General features: G+C 42.9%; 1 protein-coding gene across 2 annotated transcripts in view; it reads right to left on the bottom strand.

The window, feature by feature from the left end:
* Window positions 1-227: 227 nt before the first annotated feature.
* Window positions 228-20,776, bottom strand: part of PIBF1 (progesterone immunomodulatory binding factor 1) — a 194,286-nt gene continuing 173,737 nt past the window's right edge. For both annotated transcript variants that reach the window (XM_006018133.2, XM_025197308.1), the window contains 2 exons: window positions 4,306-4,485; window positions 228-462 (listed from right to left, as the gene is read on the bottom strand). In XM_006018133.2, coding sequence (XP_006018195.1) covers window positions 406-462; window positions 4,306-4,485 — 237 coding nt within the window. In that variant the 3' untranslated portion in view covers window positions 228-405. The remainder of the gene's footprint in view (window positions 463-4,305; window positions 4,486-20,776) is intronic.

Below are 20,776 nucleotides of genomic sequence, written 5' to 3'. Positions count from 1 at the left end.
ATAACTGTTTCTTAAGATTCTAGAAACCAGAACAATTACAGGAATGAGGCATGAAACCCAGTTTCCAAGAAAAACAATATAGCAAAGCTGAAATACACATTAATTTGAATTTTCTCAATAAGAAACTCTTCAGTAGCCAGATTGTACACACATAACATGTTAGCATTTATTATTTTGAATTTAAATGTATTAATAGTAAAAACATGACTCAATTACTTTAATCTTTCCACTGGACATATTTAATAGTAATATTAAAATACACTATATAAACCACAATACAGATATAAAAAATACAGCTGAAAATGCATCATTTATTTGTGCAGCAAAGAGGACATGATTATGGTCACAGCTTCATTCTTCAAAGAAAAAATCTTAAACTAATAAATAAAATCCTTAGGAAAAAAGTTATGGTGCTGTTTTCTGTTTTAGTTTCCTGTACCAGTCAGGTGCTTCTTTATTTGTCTGTAAAATAAAGAATACTTTAGTTGTGAGGGAAAACATGAAGTCTACATAACTCTCCTTTCACCTGCCATTCATAATAGCGATATATTGTTCTATTTAAATTAATTTAAATTATTAAACTATATTCAAACCTGTATTATTAGTGTATTTGGCATAACGGCCTCTATATCTAAGTTGTTAAAATAAAGTTTCATGTTATGACCCAAATTATTGAATTATGTTTAAAAAATCTTTATCAAGATGAAAAAGACGTGTGAACTCCACAGTTGAGGAATTAGTATTGTAATGCCACCTCATTTTCAATTTAAAAAGGGGATGGTAACTTAGTACAAAGTGGTATGCCACAATTTGCAAATGGGAATACAGAATTTTAAAAATTAAAGAAGAACAAGGTTTTTCCAACATTCCAGTAGCATCAAGTACATTTAATTGTTGGAGATGTCTGTGAATTAGCTTCCCTCACACTCTCAGTCTTGTGGGTTTACCTGTCACCCATTCATGACTGCTTAATATTCCTGTGGCAACTTCAGCAATTGCTTGCACAGACAATTAATACAAAGGAAGTGGGAGAGGTACAAGTAATGAATCATCCCCTCTTCAACTGAACTAGCAAGGACTTCATCCCACCAACACAGATCTAGAGAACAAACAGTGGTATGGATACAGACCCTTCAAAGGCAGAAAAGAATCTGCTCTCTGTCCCTGATGCTCCCAAGCTCCAGGGCAGAACATTTTCAACATATAAGGGATAAATATAATTACTACTAAGAAAATCTCTCTTAAATCAACCTCATGGCCTCAACAGGATAGAGGCATGTGTTAGGTTTCTTACAAAATTCATTTAGGATTTAATACTTGTTAAAGAATTCCTGTAAGGGAAATCATTAGGTAACAATGATTTGTTCCAGCCAAAGAAATGGGAGACAATATTGAAACAGCATGTACTTTCATTCCAGCTGTTAATTATATGGCTTGTAAATTTAATCAGAAATGAAATACTTAGAAAATAAATATTAAGACTGGTAGGAAAACACACTTACTGCTGCTACAGCTCAATTTATGAAACTCCACCCCCACCTTTCCACCAAGGAAAAAAGTCTCTTAATCTGTCCAATACTTCTCAGAAAATGGGACAATAATTTAAGGCAATGAACTGGGAGTTAAGACTTCTGTATGCTGTTCCCAGCTCTCTGAAAGAAACAGTAAAAGTGTGCAAACCACTTATCTTTGGTGCCTCTATTTATCTAGCTGAAAATGGGGTGAATGGCTATCTCCAAGGGCTGCTGTGAGGTTTCATGTGAAATATATTAATCAATTTGAATGAAAAGGCACTACAGAAAATGTAAGGATTCATTATGCCCTGATAATATTTCTCTTCCGTTCTCTTCCCCGAGCTATTTCATTTTTACCTCAATGAGTGGGATCATAAATCTTTTAGAAGCTATAAAATGATGTAAGTTGAGGTAGATCTCACTCACTTTTGTGCTTAAGAGTCTAATACAATATGTATGGGCCTCAGCCTATCTGGAAATATCACCCTAAAGATACAATTGTTCCTAAAGATCACAGGATCTAGGAAAGCAGAGCTGGAAGGGACCTCACTTATAACTGAGAAACTGCCTAAGTCTGTCTTTGAAGCTGAAGCTTGCACTGGGTTGAATAAATGAGTATTGTGACTCAACGTCTGCTGCCCTTGAAATAAATCCTCCACGCTCACCAGTCCATTTCATGTTAAAATGGTCCATTATCACCTCTCAAGATCAATTCTTTGAGATGTGCTAGCAGTGCAACACCTTTGGTACATCCACATATAAAACTATTATTGTGTTATTTGCATTACCACAGTGCCTAGCAGTTCCAGTCACAGAACAGCCTCAGATCAAAACGACAGCCCCTGCTTCTGCAAGTTTACAATCTTAGCATAAGATAAGAGAACACATATGGTAAAGCAAGGAGAGCACACGGAAAGATGAGATAATATAGGTCAGTATGACAGGCAAGCATCTTAGCACTTCAGTTGCCTAATGGCTGTCAAATTCTTGTAAGCATCAAGGCAAAGGAAGGATTTGAGGAGGTTTTAGAGATGTTTACAGGGAGTTCCTCGTGCGAGTGATACCGACCTCTTGCAAGAGGAGATGGGAATACCTCCCAAACAGAATTTTTTTTAAATAGTTTTATATAGAAAAAATATTTTAAGGTTTTACATTTAATACTAAACTGCTAATCTATATCTTAGCCACCCAAACTAAGGGAGAAGAACCCAGCCAGCCTGCAGACCCTAAAGAGCTGCAAGCCTCCCTGGGCAGGCGTTACCTTAAGGTGATGCTGAAGGACAATGTTTAGCAGAGTGATGGAGGGTCTTTTGATTGTTACCCTTTTATGATTATTATTTTATTTCAATTTTGTGTTTGTTGGTAAGAGGTGGAAAATTTGTGGGTTTTGGGGGAAAGCCATAGACACTTGGTAGGAGAGAGGGGTGTGGGCTTGTGAGGGAGGAGGCAGGCATCTATTCTGGATGTGAAGCAAGGGAGTGGGAATGGGTGGGCAGGTGGCAAGGGGAGATTAGGAAGAGGTTTCCGTATGCAGAGTGTGGGCCGGGAAGCTTAGCTGGGATGGGCCAGAGGATTCGCTCTCCTCGGTAATAGGCAGGGAAGCTGGAGTTGAGGAGGTGGAGGAGTTTTAGTTTTAGGGTGTTGACTGGGGAGTCTGCTGTTCCTTATCTTGTGGACTAGTTGTCTGTTACTACTGAGCCAGTGGTGCTCAACTAACAACCTGTGGACCAGATCTGGTCACTGACGTGACTGGATCCAGCCAGCATGAGGGACCAGTGCTGCTCTGGGGTAGGAGCTCAGGACTGGACTGCAGGAATGGAGGGGGAAGTGCTGTGCAGAACATGGAAAGAGCACTAGAGGCTGCCAGAGGCCTGCTAAGGTGCCCAGTTAAGGATGCTGGGGCTGGAGGGCGCTCAGCACTGATCTGGGGCATGTGCTCCTTGTGTGTCCCAAGTGAGCCTGGCCCATTTCTTCCTCTCTGAGTCCAGGGTCACTAAGTGATCCTGGTGTTTACACCAGCTCCATCTCTGCTTGGCACACGGGGGTTGGGTTTCCTGGGCCACTGCTGCTCTGTCCCCTTGTGGAGGTGACCTGGGAGCTGCTGCCAACACTACTTGGGACAGCTCTATGCTGGGGGAGACTGTCATTAATGGCTCTGCTACATGTGTCACAGGGCAGAGACTGGGGGTGCTGCAGGCTCTGACCAGTGTCCTTGGGCTCTGATAAGCCTGAATCCAGAGGCTGCAGGTAATGGGGGACTCTGCAGAATGGCTAGGAGCCAGCTCCCTTGACCTCACCTCCATAACCAAGGCAGTAGCTGCCAAAAACCCAGCCCAGCTAAACAACTTGGAACAGGCCACCTCCCTCCTGCCCTCCTCACCTGGAGGAGAGTGGTGACCCATGGTGTAGCTGAGCAGCAAGTACCTGGTCCCCTGCTCTCAAATGTTGAACACCATTGCAATAAGCTGCTTTCAGATTTTCTGGATAGGACAGAATCTAAGTCTAAAGAACAAAAACAGTAACACCGCTCCCACCAACATAATAATAGTAATGATAATATTTTTTAAAAACTCTTAATTACTAAGCAGCTTTAGACCTAGAAGGGTTCAAGTTTCTGGTGTGGCAATGTGAGATCAACAGAGGGAGCGGAATGAGAATCTTGTCTGATTATTTCTTCAGAAAGACAAACATGCACATTCATACATATAAAAGCAGGGAGGGTTTTTTTAAATAAGAAGAATAACACTATGAACAAAAGGCCTAGATCACTTATTTAATTTATTGTACTTACAAATAATGTTGGTTTGGGCATAAATACGTTTTCTTCCCCATGTTCTGATGGCAACTTTACAGGAGAGTTTGATTTGTGCTTTGCAGTTGAACTTTTTACATTGTTATGGAACTGAGGGAAATTCTCCCCGTAGTGTTTACCATGCAGACTAATAAGAACTTGCTTCATTACTGCTAATTCCTGTAGAAAGATTAAAAAACAATGCTAAGTTATTCAATAAGACTACAGTAACCTACTAAAATGATTACCTATTAATGCATTTCTGTTCACCAAACCAAAATTGATGGATCGCTAACTCTATAATCAGTTAAACAGTTTACTAATTAGGAACTACTAAAAAGAGCAATAAGGTAAAAAGTCACAGAAGATTTATACAAATAGAATATCATAATGTCTAAGTGGCACAAGAGAAAGTATTTACAGTGCATTAAGGATCTCACTTATCTCTTTTTTCATTTAAGCTGCCATTTAATTTAAAACAATTCTTTTAGAGATACTTTTTGTAAAGCAAAGAGACTTACAGAATCCAATTTGAAGGGCTAAGACAAGTTGTGCTCAGAGGGTTAGAGTACATGTCTTCTAAATGCAGATATAAAAAATCCCCACCAAACAAACATATGTCTTTAGACAAAACAATCAACTGATAAAAGCAGCTTAGGACAGACTAAAGCAAAAAGCAGGAACAGGATCATGATCTGTGGAATGAAAAAGTAACAACTGAAAAAAAGAAACAGTGAAATGTAGAAACGAAGGGAATATAGCAGTAAGAAGGATGCATATTGACCTAGATATTTTAATACACTGCTAAGTAAGCAATTTGTAAAAATTAAAAACACCATTCTTACGTAACTGAAGAAACAGATTTTTTAAGACACACAGTAAACTCTAATCTGTTACTCTCTTTGGCTGTCTCCTTGCATCTCCCGTTTCCTGTTAATACTTCTTCGTTTTTAATGGATGCAATTATAATACGTTTGATAATTTTTTTCTTCTAAAATGGTCCTTCAGCACCTGTTTTGCACTCCATCTTGTTACTATTTGTGAATTATTATGGCTGACCAGAACTGCGAAGTCAGTGAAACTATCATTCAGAAGACAGCTCAAAACAATCTTACATATTTTTTTAACTCATAAGGTTTTATTTTTGTAATTATTGTTTTCAATAATTTCAACAGCAGCATTTTTAATGCTTACATGCATCTAATCACTTAGCCAAAACAATGTAATTGATGTTTACAGCTGAGCGCCAAAAACAAGCGACACAGTTATTATAGGTTATAAACGATTACTTCTTAATACAGCACTCTTTATTTAATTAATAAACTGGCACTAACTAACTCAGTTATATGAATGAAACCCCACTACTATACAGACCAAACAACTTCATGCAGTGTACAAACTGTTCTTGTGTCTAGGTCATTTAATATTAACTATTTGCATAATTCAGCCATGTGTGGTGGCATGTTAAAACAGCTCAACTGCAGAGCAGCTGTTTAAAAGGACTGCATAGTGGATGCCAGCATGTTGTTGAAAGTTGTAAACTCTGCAAAGATGTTGCCAAAGTGATACATAGACAGAATTTCTTGATGAAAATAACTCAGGCAAGTATATTACAAATACATGCTCCAGCACTGGAGATTTAAGTCACACGTAAGCAATGTTTTGACATTAGCAAGTGGTATTCATATAACTAAATCTTGAATTGGATTATGTGGATAAAAATGTTACAGTGTTTGACGTTGAGCCTAAAAACAGGGCAAAATCTAAGAATTTTCACTCAGATTTGATGAAGAGTTTAGTTTCAGACTCAAACTAGTTCAAGTCCAACAAACACTTATATGACTAAGTAGCTTAAAGTTTTGCTTTGGAAATCCTTACTGGGAGGCAAAACTGGCAGGACGGAAGTCTGTGTGGTTTCCTGAGTTGGGATGTTAGCTCTGGAGTTTTACACAGCTCTGAGCATCCACCTTGGTAGTGGAATACTTAGATGGACAAATGTGGCTAGAATTGTGATGTGACTGCTTTGCACAACACAAATGATGTGAAGAAACCAGACTGGAGTTGAGAATTTTTTCAGTTAGGGTGGCCAAAATCTGGAACCAACTTCCCAGGGAAGTGGTCCTCGCCCCTACCTTGGGCAAATTCAAGAGGAGGTTGGATGATCACCTGTCTGGGGTCTTGTGAACCCAGTATTTATTCCTGCCGGTGGTAGGGGGTCAGGCTAGATGATCTGTTCAGGTCCTTCCTGACCCTAGCTACTATGAAACTATGAAACTATTTGTCCTACAATTTACATATTAACTTAGAATAGCATCCAAATTTATTATGGGAGCATAGCTAAGATAACACTAACATCTACCCACAAAATTGGACTATATAATCCCTCTGTTTGAAACCTTAATGCTTACCAGAGCACCCCAAGGGATGACAAGATCGAACGGTCACAAACTCCACTGTGACCGATTCAGGCTGGACATAAGAAAGAACTTCTTCATTGTCCCAGCCCCCAAGGTTTGGAATAGACTGCCGCCGGAGGTGGTTCAAGCACCCACTTGAATGCCTTCATGACTCATTTGGATGCTTATCTTGCTGGGATCCTATGATCCTGCTGACTTCCTGCCCCTGGGGCAGAAGGCTGGATTTGATGATCCTCCGGGGTCCCTTCCAGCCCAAATGTCTATGAAATTTATGAAAGCTATGAAATTTAGCCTGAAAAGTCCCCCAGTGAGAAAGATTCTTCTCCTAAATCTGTTACTTGATGGTCATACAGTCATAGAGAAGTAGGGCTGGAAAGGACGTCAGAGCCTAACCCCTGCCTGAGGCAGAATCATCCCTATCTCACCCATCCCATACAACCATAATCTAAACTCTACATGACTACCCTTAACCCTGACACAACACAGACCTAACACCTAACTTCTCACAGGTAAAGAAGGGGTACCACAGCAGCTAATGTCCTGCTTCTATAAAATGTTGTCAATATACATGCAAGATCCCGGGCAGAGGACCACACCCCCTGCTATAGAGGAAGGCAAAAGCCCTGACAGGTCCATACCAATCTGATCATGGGGTAAAATTCCTTCCTGATCCCAAATATAGTGATTGGTCTGACCCTGCTAACTCTGTTGATTTCACTGGAGATTATTTTTGTTTCCATTGGTATAACTAAAGTGTCTGATTTTTGGCCCATTAACTTTTCAGAAGATTTACCTTTTCTGAGAAAATGTCTGTTCTGGAAATGTGGCAGGATCACCTATCTTTCCTTGCATTCATGTACTTTAAATAAAGAATTCTGAAATCCAAAACCATACAACCTGATATCTTGGTCTTAAGAAAATCTTTGAATTTTAAACTTAAAGGGTGTGGACAGACATAACATTTGAACCACTGACCTGATTGGGAACCATTTCACAATTGTCCCTGGACAGAAATATCCAAACATACAGTGCTAGGGGTTCTCAGTAGAACTCACAATTTGAAAGGACTGAACTGCTGCTAAAATGCCACTAATGGTTGGTAGGGTACTTAGGCCAACATGCGTTCCAGGGAACAGTACCCAGAATTGCCCAGGGATTCCTTTAGAAGAGAAGGATGACCTGCAGGGTTTTGGAGTTGAGCGTTTGCCTGATCCTGGGAGTCTGTGTGTATCCCTGCTTGTGGTTCTCAGGGGCTGGGTGCTCTCTGGTGGACCCCCAAGAATTCCTCAGCTTTTCCAACCATTCAAGTACCTTGCATTTTCAGCAGCTGCATAGAGATATGTCTAACCTGCTAGGCAGGGTTGGCCACAAGGTCTGCTTATTGCAGAGATCCTAGGATGCCTGCAAAAGCATCAGAGGGCTAGAGAGAGAGGCTTGTGGCTCAAAAAAAAGAGCAGGATTATGTGGGACATGGGAGAGGATGAGCAGGGCCTTGAAGAGAAAGAAAGGGGCATTAACAATTAATAGTTAATGGGCTAATTCAATTCATATTGAGCAAGGAATTGATAGCTATTCTGTTCTATTAAGTGCCCATAGTGTAATGGCTGTTCCCCCCCAATAACTACCCAGCAATTAACAGGTGTTTATCATGACAGGCACAACCACCCACCCACCCACCCACCACAAGCAGGAGGCTATGAAGATCCTCCCTACTTCCTTCAGAACCGGGCTACCCTCCCACCCCAAATAAGGACCCCTAACAGGGAACTGAAACTGCCACAGGAGCTTTCTGCTTCCCCACCCCTGCTGACTGTGGTCTCCATAGACAATTAAACTGTGGGCAGTACAGTCCTGGTTGCATTCCAGAGCAGCCCCATTGCCTTGCATGGGTTTGAAGGGGTGAGGAGTGGTGCAGTTTGTGATACCTGGAGGACCAACGAGGCACTAGGCACTATGTCTGCACATAACACAGAACTGGTTCAAGGAGAGCTGGCTCAGAATAGTATTTGATTTTCTTGGTGTGATTTTGAAATGTCCCAGGAAGTTTAAATCAGTTGAAAGTGGCTTGTGCATCTCTTGGGGTATATAGAACATCTAAATACACTTTAAGTGTTATGTCTGTCCACATCCAAAGAATTAATTCTTTTTAATTTAGATTGACCGATACAGACTCTGGTCCTTGTTACATGTTGCACTTTGAGCTGCTCAAATGTTGATCAGTGTTAGTGCTAGCTTGAGTTTGGAGGAGTCACACTTAAGGCTAAAAACCTTCTCTGACTGTCTCTGACTTGCACAGCTGTGACTTGCCACTAGAAGGCTGGCAAGCAGGGGCCTCACTAGGAGCTACAGCTGTGAGTTGCCACTACAGGGCTGGTGAGCCAGAACAGGCTTCTATCCCTGCTCTAGGTAGCGAGGGGTGAGAAATGGGTTGCAGGGGGTGGTGGTGGCAGGGTTAGGACAAGGGGACAGAACTATGAAGCTGGGAGGCAGAGAGTTAATAGGGTGGGGGTGGGTAACAAAATGGCAGGTGGAAAGGAAATGTGGGGTGGGGGAAGGGTGACAAAATGAAAAAAGTCAGCTATTGAAGAACAAAAAATAAGAAATAAAAAAGAAGAATTTATAACAAAATAAAGAGAAGTAAATTAAAGAAGGTCTCATGTTTTAATAAATTGGTATTTGGGATTGGGATGCGGGGGGGGAGGGGAGGCAGGAGTGCTGAGGGCAGGTAAATTTGGGGGAGCTACTGCCCTTGCCCCAGGAAGGAAACCTCAGTTCATGGGGACCCAATCCAGCTCCCTACCTTGTTCCTTCCCCCATTCCCCCTAGACCTGTTCATGCCCTGCAAACTAGCGAGTTGGCATGTGTTCTGCAGGCAGTTTGCATAGGGTTACACCCCTGGGAGTGGGAACAGCACACCATGAGGGGCAAATGGGGGATTTGGCTTGGTGCCAGAACTGCTCCCTGGGCAGTAGATTTTGGAGAGTGGAAATGTTGTCCACAAAGAACAGGGAGGTGGGGAGGAGACAAGCCATCCTGGGATGCTGGAACTGCAACTTGGGTAGTTCATCTGTTGGGAATGGTCACACATTACTGGAACAGGAGCTGGATCAGACAGAAACCTGTCCTGGAGTGGCATAACTTGAAGCCACCTATAGTCTGCTTAAAACTAGTTTCAGGTGTTAATGTATGGACAATCCAGGGGTTAAGAACTCCAGGAACTGCCTAAAATTAATGTGCAACAAGGCCCTCTGTAAAAACAAACCAAATGTGGTGCTCAGATCCATCACTAATTTCTGTTATCTGATGTTGTTAATCTGCTTCCATGACTCACCAGCTCTGCTCATTACAGAGATCCTAGGATGTCTGCAAAAGCATTGGAGGGCTAGAGAGGGAGCTCTGTGGCTCAAAAAAGAGCAAGGCTACGTGGCACGGGACAGGGTAAACAGGGCCTTGGAGAGAAAGAAAGGGGAATTAATACAAACGTGCATAGGACTGGGGCGAAAAAGGCTCATGTGTCGGTTGGTAACAGATATGTTTTGGATTGGGCGTAACCTGAACCGGGGTGTAAAGTTTTTACAGGAGATCCTGGGGCGAGGGGCTCATTGCCTTCTCCATCATGGGTGTCGGCATTTAAATTGCTTCCTCACAGCTACTGTGTTGACTGATATACCAATGCTGTGCAGACCCCTGTAAGTATCAGTTCCTCCGTGGAGGTGTTTAGCTCCTCTAGCACTGGCTCTCATACAAAGTAAAAAAAAAAAAAGGTGTGAAATGAGCATCACTATATTGCAGGGATAGGCAAACCCTAGCACGGGTGCCAGAGTGTGACACGCAAAGGCCACACTTTGCTTGGCAAGTGTGCCTCAGAGCAGATGGCAGGGAAGAGGCCAGGGCTACGCTGCCACAACAAGGATTGGGTTCCTCACAGCTCCCCCACCATCCACCCCTGGCAAGCCAACATCTTACAACGTTGAGGTTGCAGGTGTTTTTGGCACTTTACACAAAATCATTGCTGACCCCTGCTATATTGGGACATCCGACTGAAGGGCTATTCCTGACACTACTGCCTTGGTGTAACAGGTAAAAAAAGCCAGTAATTCCATGGGGGGAAGGGGAGTACTATGAATAATAATGTTTCTCCCTATGCCATGCTACTCGCACAGTTCTAGTTCCACAAGCCAGAACCACTTAAACAAAATCTTCTCCTCACACGAGTCCTTCAACATGCATGATTACCCCCACCATGCCTTCCCCATCCGTTTTCAGCCTCTGGCTTGCCATACATTCCTACCAACTTCTTCACTGAAATGTATTATGCAGCACCACAGGAAAACACATAGGTAAGCCACATATTTATAATGGAGAGAGTATAGGGAATCAGAGCTGCATTAGGACTGTATGAGGTCAAAAGAGATGTGGAATTTGTCTTGTGAAGAGCTCAAGGTGAAGAAGTTGTAGCGTCAATTATCACAGGAAAACAAAGGGGTAAGGAAGAGAAGAGTGATACAGAGGGATTGTGTTATGGATTGTAAGTAGGGTGGTTGAGGTCAGAAATGGGAGAGGAGTTCAATTTTGCAGGGGGCACATCACTATTGACTGGAGGTACACTGATACATTGGTTCAATATCGGATCAGTACTGACATAAAGAAAATTGGCTATATCGGAAATCGGCCCAATGGGGCTGATAATTCGGCCAATAAATGCCAGTGTGTGCACAGCCACAGCACAGCACTCAGGCAGCAAGCACAGCCCGGCAGTGTGGACAGCTGCCTCCAGTTGGTAAGTCCGTTGTGGTGATCGACCCCCCAAACTCGCAGTGAGGAAGTAGGCAGGGACAGACACTTCCCAGCTGGGGTGGGGTGCAGAATGGAGGCACAGCTTGTTGCGGGGGGGAAACTCCCGCTGCTGCACACATCCCGGGAGGGCAGGGGCAGGGGGGCATGTGCCCCCGGATCTGCACCGGGTGAACAGGCAGGCTGCAGCTGTAGGCTGGAGCTGGGCTCTTCTCACTAGGGGTTGGGCTTGGAGCGGGGGCTATGGAGGGGGCTGCAGCCACCCCAAATTTTGCTGTAGCTCCCTCCCAGCGCCGCCGCTGCCTGCCTGCCTGGTGCAGCCCCAGCTCTTTCTGGCTCAACCCCCGCCTCCCCGCACATAGGTTGCAGGATAGAGGTGCGGCTCACTGGGGGAGCAGTTCCATCCCAGCGCTGCTGCTGCTGCACACCCAGCGCAGCCCCAGCTCTTCCCGGCGTGTGGGGGCAGGCAGGGGTTGAGCTGGGAAGAGCTGGGGCTGCACTGGTCTTGTGGCAGCAGTGGCACTGGGAGGGAGCTGCGGCAAAAACTGGGGTTGCTGCAGCCCCCTCCGTAGCCCCCACTCTGAGCCCAGTCCCTGGCAAGAAGAGCCCAGCTGCAGCCCGCAGCTGCAGCCCACCTGCTCACCCCATGTAGATCCGGGGGGGCACACGCCTCCTCCCCACCCTCCCAGGGTGCAAGCAGTGGTGGAAGCCCCACCCCGAACCGTGCCTCCATCCCATGCCCCACCTTGCCCCAGGTGGGCATCACCTGCCCCCTCCCTCACCATGGGGGGTGGGGGGTGGTTGATCTGCCCCCACTTCCCCTTCCACAATGGATTTACCAGCTGGAGGCAGCTCTCCACGCTATATCAGAAATCAGATCGATATCAGCCGATACGCCTCCTTAAAAACTGGATATCGGTATTTGCCCAAAAATCTCTATCAGTGCATTCCTACTATTGTGGAGGACTAAACAGTGCCGATATGTACTTAATGGCAAACCTGAAATATTTCCTTGCTAGAACACTTGGTCAACTTTCAATTAAGGATTCCACACCAACACAAATACTAAAATGTAAGGAACTATTAAAATAATTTGACCCTCCCTTTTATACCACGCAGAAATTTCTCTTTTCAGCTTCCATGTCATCCTTTCTATTTTCCTCACTCTCATTTAAATAACCTGTATGTCATCTTGGCTACATTTCTTTCTTTCTTTTTTTTTTTTACATTTAAAAATGAATCTTGATTTTAGACCAGGTACTAACATCATAGATCACTGATTCATGTAAGTTTTCATAGACTAAAAAGGCCCCATAGCTGAAAGCAATCTGATACCCTACTTTACTTAAACCAGTACAAAAATCAGTATGGAAAATATACCATGCAATTTAAAAACACCACAATCAACCCAATAAGGCTAAAATTCTTGTACATATAACCACTAATAAGTCAGAGTGTAAGGGTGTCTACTGTTGGTTCAGAATGAGTATGGAGGTAAATAGGGGGATACTGGTGGAAGGGAGGTAGGTGCAGTTAAGAAAACAGATGGAGGAATGCATTGGTAATAGGGTCTGAATGCTTTATTTGTGTTCTTCTTTGCATTTTGTCAGCAATGGACTCTAGTAGCCTTAATTAAAAAAATAGCAAAAGTATTTTTGCGTGTAAATTAATAAATATAGATGTAGTCTTTTTTTTAAATTAGGTGTGTCGTTTACTAGGATTACCATACATCCGGGTTTTCCCGGATCGATTTTTAAAAATAAGAGCAAATGTCTGCGTTTTCTGCTCTCCCCAGCTGGTGTTTAGAGCTGGGAGCAGCGGGCAAGGTGACTGGCTGCTGGGGGTCATGTGCTCCTTGCACGGGCTCTGGCAAGCTAGGTAAAAGTGAGTGAGAGAGAGAAAGAGCGTGCATGCGCAATGTGGGAGCTGTTTGGGCAGCAGGGCTGGGGGGTAGGAGTCTGTGGGTCAGGAGTGAGGGGCATCAGCAGAGCTGGGGGGCAGAGGCTGCAGGTTCAGAGTGCAGGACACCAGCAGCGTTGGGGGGCAGGGGGCTTCAGGTCATGAGTGAGGGGCACCAACAAGGCTGGGAGGCAGGCAGGGGCTGCAGGTCAGGAGTGAAGGGCACCAGCAGGGCTGGCAGAAGGCTGCGGATTAGGAGTGAGGGGCATGGGGGGATGGGACGGGTGACTGCGGGTTGGGTGTGCAGGGCAGGGGCTGCAGGTCAGAAGCGAGGAGCACTAGCAAGGGGTGGAGGGCAGGGTACTGCTGTGCAGGGGCAGGGCATCAGCATGTCACTGCCCACCCCCCACCATCATACCCCTGCCCTGCCCCCTCCTCCAACAGATGTCCTTTTTTTTGGACTTGGAAATATGGTAACCCTACATTTACAGCAATCATAGGATCACAGGAAAATAGGGCTAGAAGGGACTTCATGAGGTCATCTAGTCCAGCCCTCTGCTCAAGGTAGTGGCAATACAGAGAAGCATCTGTATAACCTGCTTTTGAAAATTTCCAGCCTCTCTAGGCAGACTATTCCAGTGGCTGACCAACACCATGGTCAGAAAGTTCTTCCTAATGTCCAACCTAAATTTCCTCTGTTGCATTTCAAAGCCTTTGCTCCTAGTCCTGTCTCCTGCAGTCACAAAGAAAAATCTCTTAAAATCCACTTCATAACCTGCCCTTCCGATATCTGAAGACGGTTCTCAAATTCCCCATCTTTCCTCCAGACTAAATAATCTCAGTACTTTCACACTTTCTTCGTGAGTCATTTCCCAGGCCTCTAATAATTTTTGTCACTCTGCTGGGCACTCTGTGCACTACTTCCAATTTGTCCACATCTTTTCTGAAGTGAGGTCCCTTCCCTTTCCCTGAAGGTTCCTTCATAACATCTGATGAAGTAAGATATGGCTTATGAAAATTTATGCCTCTCTGAATTAGTTAGTGTATAAGGTTCCAGTCTGCCCTGCCTTTTGCCTGACTTCACACTAACATGGCTAACTACTGGTCTCTCTCTTTGCAAGTAACATTCCTGTTGATACAAGCCAGTATGCCGTTGGCACACTGTTGGCTCAAATTCAGCCTACGATCCACTGTAACCCCTAGGTTCTTTTCTGCAGTGCTGGAGCCTAGCCAGTCTATATTTGTGCATGCAGTTATTCTATCACAAGTGCAGGACTTTGCACTTATCCTTATTGAATTTCATGCAATTGATATTGTACAATTTCTCAAGTTTATTCAAGCTGATTCTGGATCTTTCACAGTATCTGAAGCTCTACCCAACTTGGGGTCATCTGCAAATTTGATAAGCATGCTCTCAATCTAGTTGTCCAAATAATTTATGAAGATGTTAAACAATACCAGACCCATGAAAAGCCCCTGAGGAACCTCACTTGATACCACCTAGACACTGAGCCATTGAGGACTACTCATTGAACAGTGATCCATCAAGTCGTGTAATCTACCTTACAGTACTTTTGTCTAGTATTTCCTTAGTTAGTTAATGATAATGTTGTGGGAGACAGTGTCAAAAGCCTTGCTAAAGTCTAGGGGTATCACATCCAATGCTCTCTCCCCCCAAGTTGAATTAGACAAAGCACATACTCCTTTATATCATTAGGTTATTGATATTATACAAACCTACTATTAAGATACTCAAATACAATAATGTTTCTTAAAATGCTATATTATAATTAATTTAGGATCAAATGCTAAACACAGGTGCTGTTAGCGTTGAATTCCTATTGCCTTCAAAACATTTTGCGTATTCAGTGTTGAAAATACTAGCTTCTGAAACCGTTACAAACTACTAAATTGATAAAGCATCTAAGGATTTTTAAAGGTAATATGAAAAAGCTATATATCATTTGCGTACTCATGTTTCAACAGCACTTGCAATTATAGCAATGGTAAATTTTGATTCTGAGCAAATGAAAACAAGAGCCCCATATATAATTCTTAATTGTTTTTATTTAAACTGTTTATAATGGCTAATTGAGACAGAACATAAAAGCATGAGGAATGGATATGTTCAGTCCACAAATAGATAAAAACTGATTCTCCCAGCTAAATAAACTATCTTTGATCATAGAGGGTCATTTATAGATGGTTAAGTGCAATTATAGGACAGGAAAGAACAAATGAATGGGTAGCCTTACATTTTTAAATGTAAAATATGGCTTAATTTCTGTAATTGATTTAGGTGCATATCAATGTGGTCTGTGTATCCTTAATATTGCTTAAATGTCACATATCGGCAATGCTTATTACATTTCTCAAATTCAGTGGCTATGAGAGATTCAAAATTAGTATGTTATTTCAGATCTTCATATGATCAAACAAAACTAAAGAGAACTTACCAATGTAGAAGTAACATTGTAAAAAATGAATGCTGTTCTATCAAACAAATAACTGAAAAAAGGCATTTGCCAAAGCAAAGAAGAAAGTGACAATTTTTTATCTTTTCAATGCAAGTCCAAATGCTACAATAACCTTTGTTCTTACTATCTCTCTTAAATAATTATAATCTACACATGAGGAAAATCCTTCCTTTTGTACTCAAGAGTTTGCCAATTTAAAAAAAATGAGCGTTCAGGAAGCAAATGCAAAATAGTAGTCCAAAGAAAACCATACAACCTTTAAACAACAATTACACAAAATTTCAAGAATATTTTGAATCCTCAAATATTTCCTGTAAAATGCTCTTAAAAGGACTTTTTCAGACAAAAGGTAAGGGGGGAGGGAAAGTCTTCTAAAGTGCTGGACTGCAAACAATATGTACTCAAAGTAAAATTATTTTCAAAGCAGTGGAGTTTTTTAGTTTGGAGTGCCAGTTATCTGTGTAGCATGCCCAGTTTCATCAGGGAAGCAGTCACTGGATGATGTGCTGGTGCCCTTCTGGTTCCTCTCTCATGCAGCCAGGCACTGTAACAACACCCAGGTAATCACCTTCTAAAGCTCAAGTGACCCTAACAAAAACACGACCAATGAATCTGTTACCTGAGGTAACTGTGACAGTTTGGAGAACATATTCTGTCAAATTATACATTACTTTGTTTTGCTGATTGCATCCTTAAGTGTAGATTTGACCCGTCACTCTGCGTGCAGCAGGCTACGCCTAGGAAATTGGATTGACACTGAAAAGAAAAATGGGTTGGCTTCTAGTAAAACCACTGACTTTTAATGATTTCCTTTCTGACACCCCCTCAACCACCACCCCAAGGGAGGGAAGAAGAATGTAGAATGAAAAATCCCCAGTAGAAGAGAGAACAAGAGTACAAGCTTATATGCAAGGAAGCCAGTCCATCATCAGAAACAGAAGACAAAATTGGAAATGTTGTTGCATGGGGGAACAGAGGGGATTTTGCTTTCCATTAGGATATTGACCAAGATTCAGTGATTTTCAGGGTAGAGAAATGCTGTCAGTTTTTTCCCCACCTTAGAACTGTAACTCAGCTGTGTTAAGAATAACGTGCGCTAATTTAAGAAGTTTCTTTGTGAAACTTAATGGTGTTCCTTGTAGTTTCATTGCCTTGTGACACCAGCAGGATTAAACTGTAAATCAGAGTGGCCAGAGTGAATTAGAGCTAGTCCAGGAGAATCTAAAGGGGCGGTGAAGGGGACAACTCTCAACACTGCCCTTGGGCCAAGGGCGACTGACCTCAAGTCCTTCTCTCATGGAAGGGGCCAGTCAGAGGAAGTAACTTCAGAGCAGAGCTAGAAACAGACACTGGCCTCTGCCCCAATTTATCTGTTGGGGTAGCGTGTGGGAGCTAAAGGTTATGCTTGAGTATAGCAGGCCTGCAACTATGCACTAGAAGGATTCATTTAAATTACTGTCTATGCAAATACACGGTGGGCAGAACTCGCAGACCACAGGATTCAACTGTAATGAAAAACATATTCACAATGATCTAACCCTCTGTTACGGGTAACAATAGTTAGGAATGTGCCATAAGTCCCCAAAGAACAGATTAAAAAAGGGAACAGTAAAGAATAGAAAAGCATTACTATATTTCCTCACACATGACCCCAAATAAGACACACCCCTTGATTTTGGAAGGCTGAATGTAGAAAAAAAGATTTTTCCAGAGTCATGGCCTACTGCATACAGTAGCTCAATTGCTCTGAGTCAGCTCAATTGCTGCTTTAGGCACAAGCTACAGTGGGCGAATTTACACATGCACTGATGTGGAGCGATAAACTCCAGCGCTTATTGCTTCTGGGTACCATATTTACATATGCACCCAGGACTGCAGCACACTGAGCTGTGTTGGAGAAGCCTGGATGGCAAGGGGCCCAGGGTGCCAGGCTGGGGCTGCTCTGACATGGCTTGACATGCTGCAGAGGGTCTGGCTGGAGCATGATGGTGCACCAGTGTGGGGCTAGCCAGCAAGTAGCCCCCACGCTGAAGGACCCTCATGCCTCAGTGAGCTGCATCAGTATCTACACACTTGGTGCTGCAAAGTAAAGCACACTGCAGCAGGGTAGTACTTGTGTTTACAAGTACTACCCGCTGTGGAGTTTATTAGTTTCCTGTGGCCTAATAGGGCTGCATGTGTAGATGCTGAGACATTTACTGAGGAGCTAATTAGTCAGCTCCACAATAAACGTCTCATGTAGATGTACCCAGTGTTAACTCTTTCACAGTCCCCAAGGAATTGGTAGCAGCTTTTGGGTGCTCAACCAGTAGCTATTGCCAATTTTTCAGCAGCTGTTAGAGGGTTAACACTACATTCTAGTCCTTTTGCTTGCTGGGCTAGCAAAATGGGATCCGTTTTTGCAGCCACTGGAGCACGGTGTGTCCATGCTTCTATTCCTCTATGTTTCTACTCCAGAGAAGAGAAATCAGCTTCTACACTTACAACACCTGCCCCAAATCTCGAGGGCTTTTTCTTTTGGGGGCGGGGGAGAGAGGGGCAGTGTATGTGACATGCAAATAAATGTGGTATAAAGGAATGGCTGACATGAATGCCCTATGACTAAAAGCAACATCCAAATACACTATGCTCATTTAACACTTTTTAGTAAAGATGGGTTATGCAGCATGAGATTATCCTGAAGTTGAACGTTTTGGATTTAGCATCTGAATGTACATGGGAGGTCTTAGAGAAGTGTGTCTTGACTGCCAATACTGCCTCTTGGGTGAGGGGGGATTTAGCTCTGAAAGAGGAGCTATCAGTAACTATTGGCTTATTATATAGAGTTTCATAACCTGGCATTCCATTAGAGCCAACATTTGGTAGATATATGGATATATGACTAGTAGGCAGAAGGGAAGATAAAGGGAGCCTTTTCCTTCTGAGAAAGGAGTGCTATGGTCCCTTCTGTATCTCCATAATGATCCTGAAATAAGAGTGGAATGATGAGTGAAAGATGAGTCCTTATTGTATCAAGGTTTGGAGAAAGGAAAAAAAGAACATCCTTCCTTTAAAAGTAGACCTTACTCAGGCACTGTAGCACCACCTCTACTCATATAGAGTGTGTTGATTCTTCTCTTATGCAGGGTACTGACATCTTCACAATTAGTGGCTTTCCTCACAACACCTTCAACCTATCTGGCCAGTGTAATTCAGCCCCAAAAGGCATCACCAACCAAAATAATCTGATATTGGCTGCATGGTAGACAAAAATGTTATGCATGTGGACAACATATCTCAAAGAATTCAAAACTCCATGTGTGCAATTAGCAAATATGGTCATTATTTAAATGTTTCATTCAGAGGATAGCATTTTCAACACCGTTAGCTCCCTTAATATTGAAATATATCACAATTTCAAAACTCAGCAGGAAATCTGAGAGACCTGAACACATGGTATTACGTGTGCACTGGGTGTGGGGGGATATGAGTTCTGCAGGAGCGGGTTGGGGGGAAGTAGGGTGTGTGGGCAGGTGTGGGGTATGCCTCAGTGAGCTGCATCAGTATCTACACACTTGGTGCTGCAAAGTAAAGCACACTGCAGCAGGGTAGTACTTGTGTTTACAAGTACTACCCGCTGTGGAGTTTATTAGTTTCCTGTGGCCTAATAGGGCTGCATGTGTAGATGCTGAGACATTTACTGAGGAGCTAATTAGTCAGCTCCACAATAAACGTCTCATGTAGATGTACCCAGTGTTAACTCTTTCACAGTCCCCAAGGAATTGGTAGCAGCTTTTGGGTGCTCAACCAGTAGCTATTGCCAATTTTTCAGCAGCTGTTAGAGGGTTAACACTACATTCTAGTCCTTTTGCTTGCTGGGCTAGCAAAATGGGATCCGTTTTTGCAGCCACTGGAGCACGGTGTGTCCATGCTTCTATTCCTCTATGTTTCTACTCCAGAGAAGAGAAATCAGCTTCTACACTTACAACACCTGCCCCAAATCTCGAGGGCTTTTTCTTTTGGGGGCGGGGGAGAGAGGGGCAGTGTATGTGACATGCAAATAAATGTGGTATAAAGGAATGGCTGACATGAATGCCCTATGACTAAAAGCAACATCCAAATACACTATGCTCATTTAACACTTTTTAGTAAAGATGGGTTATGCAGCATGAGATTATCCTGAAGTTGAACGTTTTGGATTTAGCATCTGAATGTACATGGGAGGTCTTAGAGAAGTGTGTCTTGACTGCCAATACTGCCTCTTGGGTGAGGGGGGATTTAGCTCTGAAAGAGGAGCTATCAGTAACTATTGGCTTATTATATAGAGTTTCATAACCTGGCATTCCATTAGAGCCAACATTTGGTAGATATATGGATATATGACTAGTAGGCAGAAGGGAAGATAAAGGGAGCCTTTTCCTTCTGAGAAAGGAGTGCTATGGTCCCTTCTGTATCTCCATAATGATCCTGAAATAAGAGTGGAATGATGAGTGAAAGATGAGTCCTTATTGTATCAAGGTTTGGAGAAAGGAAAAAAAGAACATCCTTCCTTTAAAAGTAGACCTTACTCAGGCACTGTAGCACCACCTCTACTCATATAGAGTGTGTTGATTCTTCTCTTATGCAGGGTACTGACATCTTCACAATTAGTGGCTTTCCTCACAACACCTTCAACCTATCTGGCCAGTGTAATTCAGCCCCAAAAGGCATCACCAACCAAAATAATCTGATATTGGCTGCATGGTAGACAAAAATGTTATGCATGTGGACAACATATCTCAAAGAATTCAAAACTCCATGTGTGCAATTAGCAAATATGGTCATTATTTAAATGTTTCATTCAGAGGATAGCATTTTCAACACCGTTAGCTCCCTTAATATTGAAATATATCACAATTTCAAAAC

This window comes from Alligator sinensis, unplaced genomic scaffold (genome assembly GCF_000455745.1).
Source record: "Alligator sinensis unplaced genomic scaffold, ASM45574v1 scaffold241_1, whole genome shotgun sequence".
In the NCBI taxonomy this organism is placed as follows: domain Eukaryota; kingdom Metazoa; phylum Chordata; order Crocodylia; family Alligatoridae; genus Alligator; species Alligator sinensis.
The sequence above is the reverse complement of the archived record's forward strand: the minus strand, read 5'-3'. Positions and strand labels throughout refer to the sequence as shown.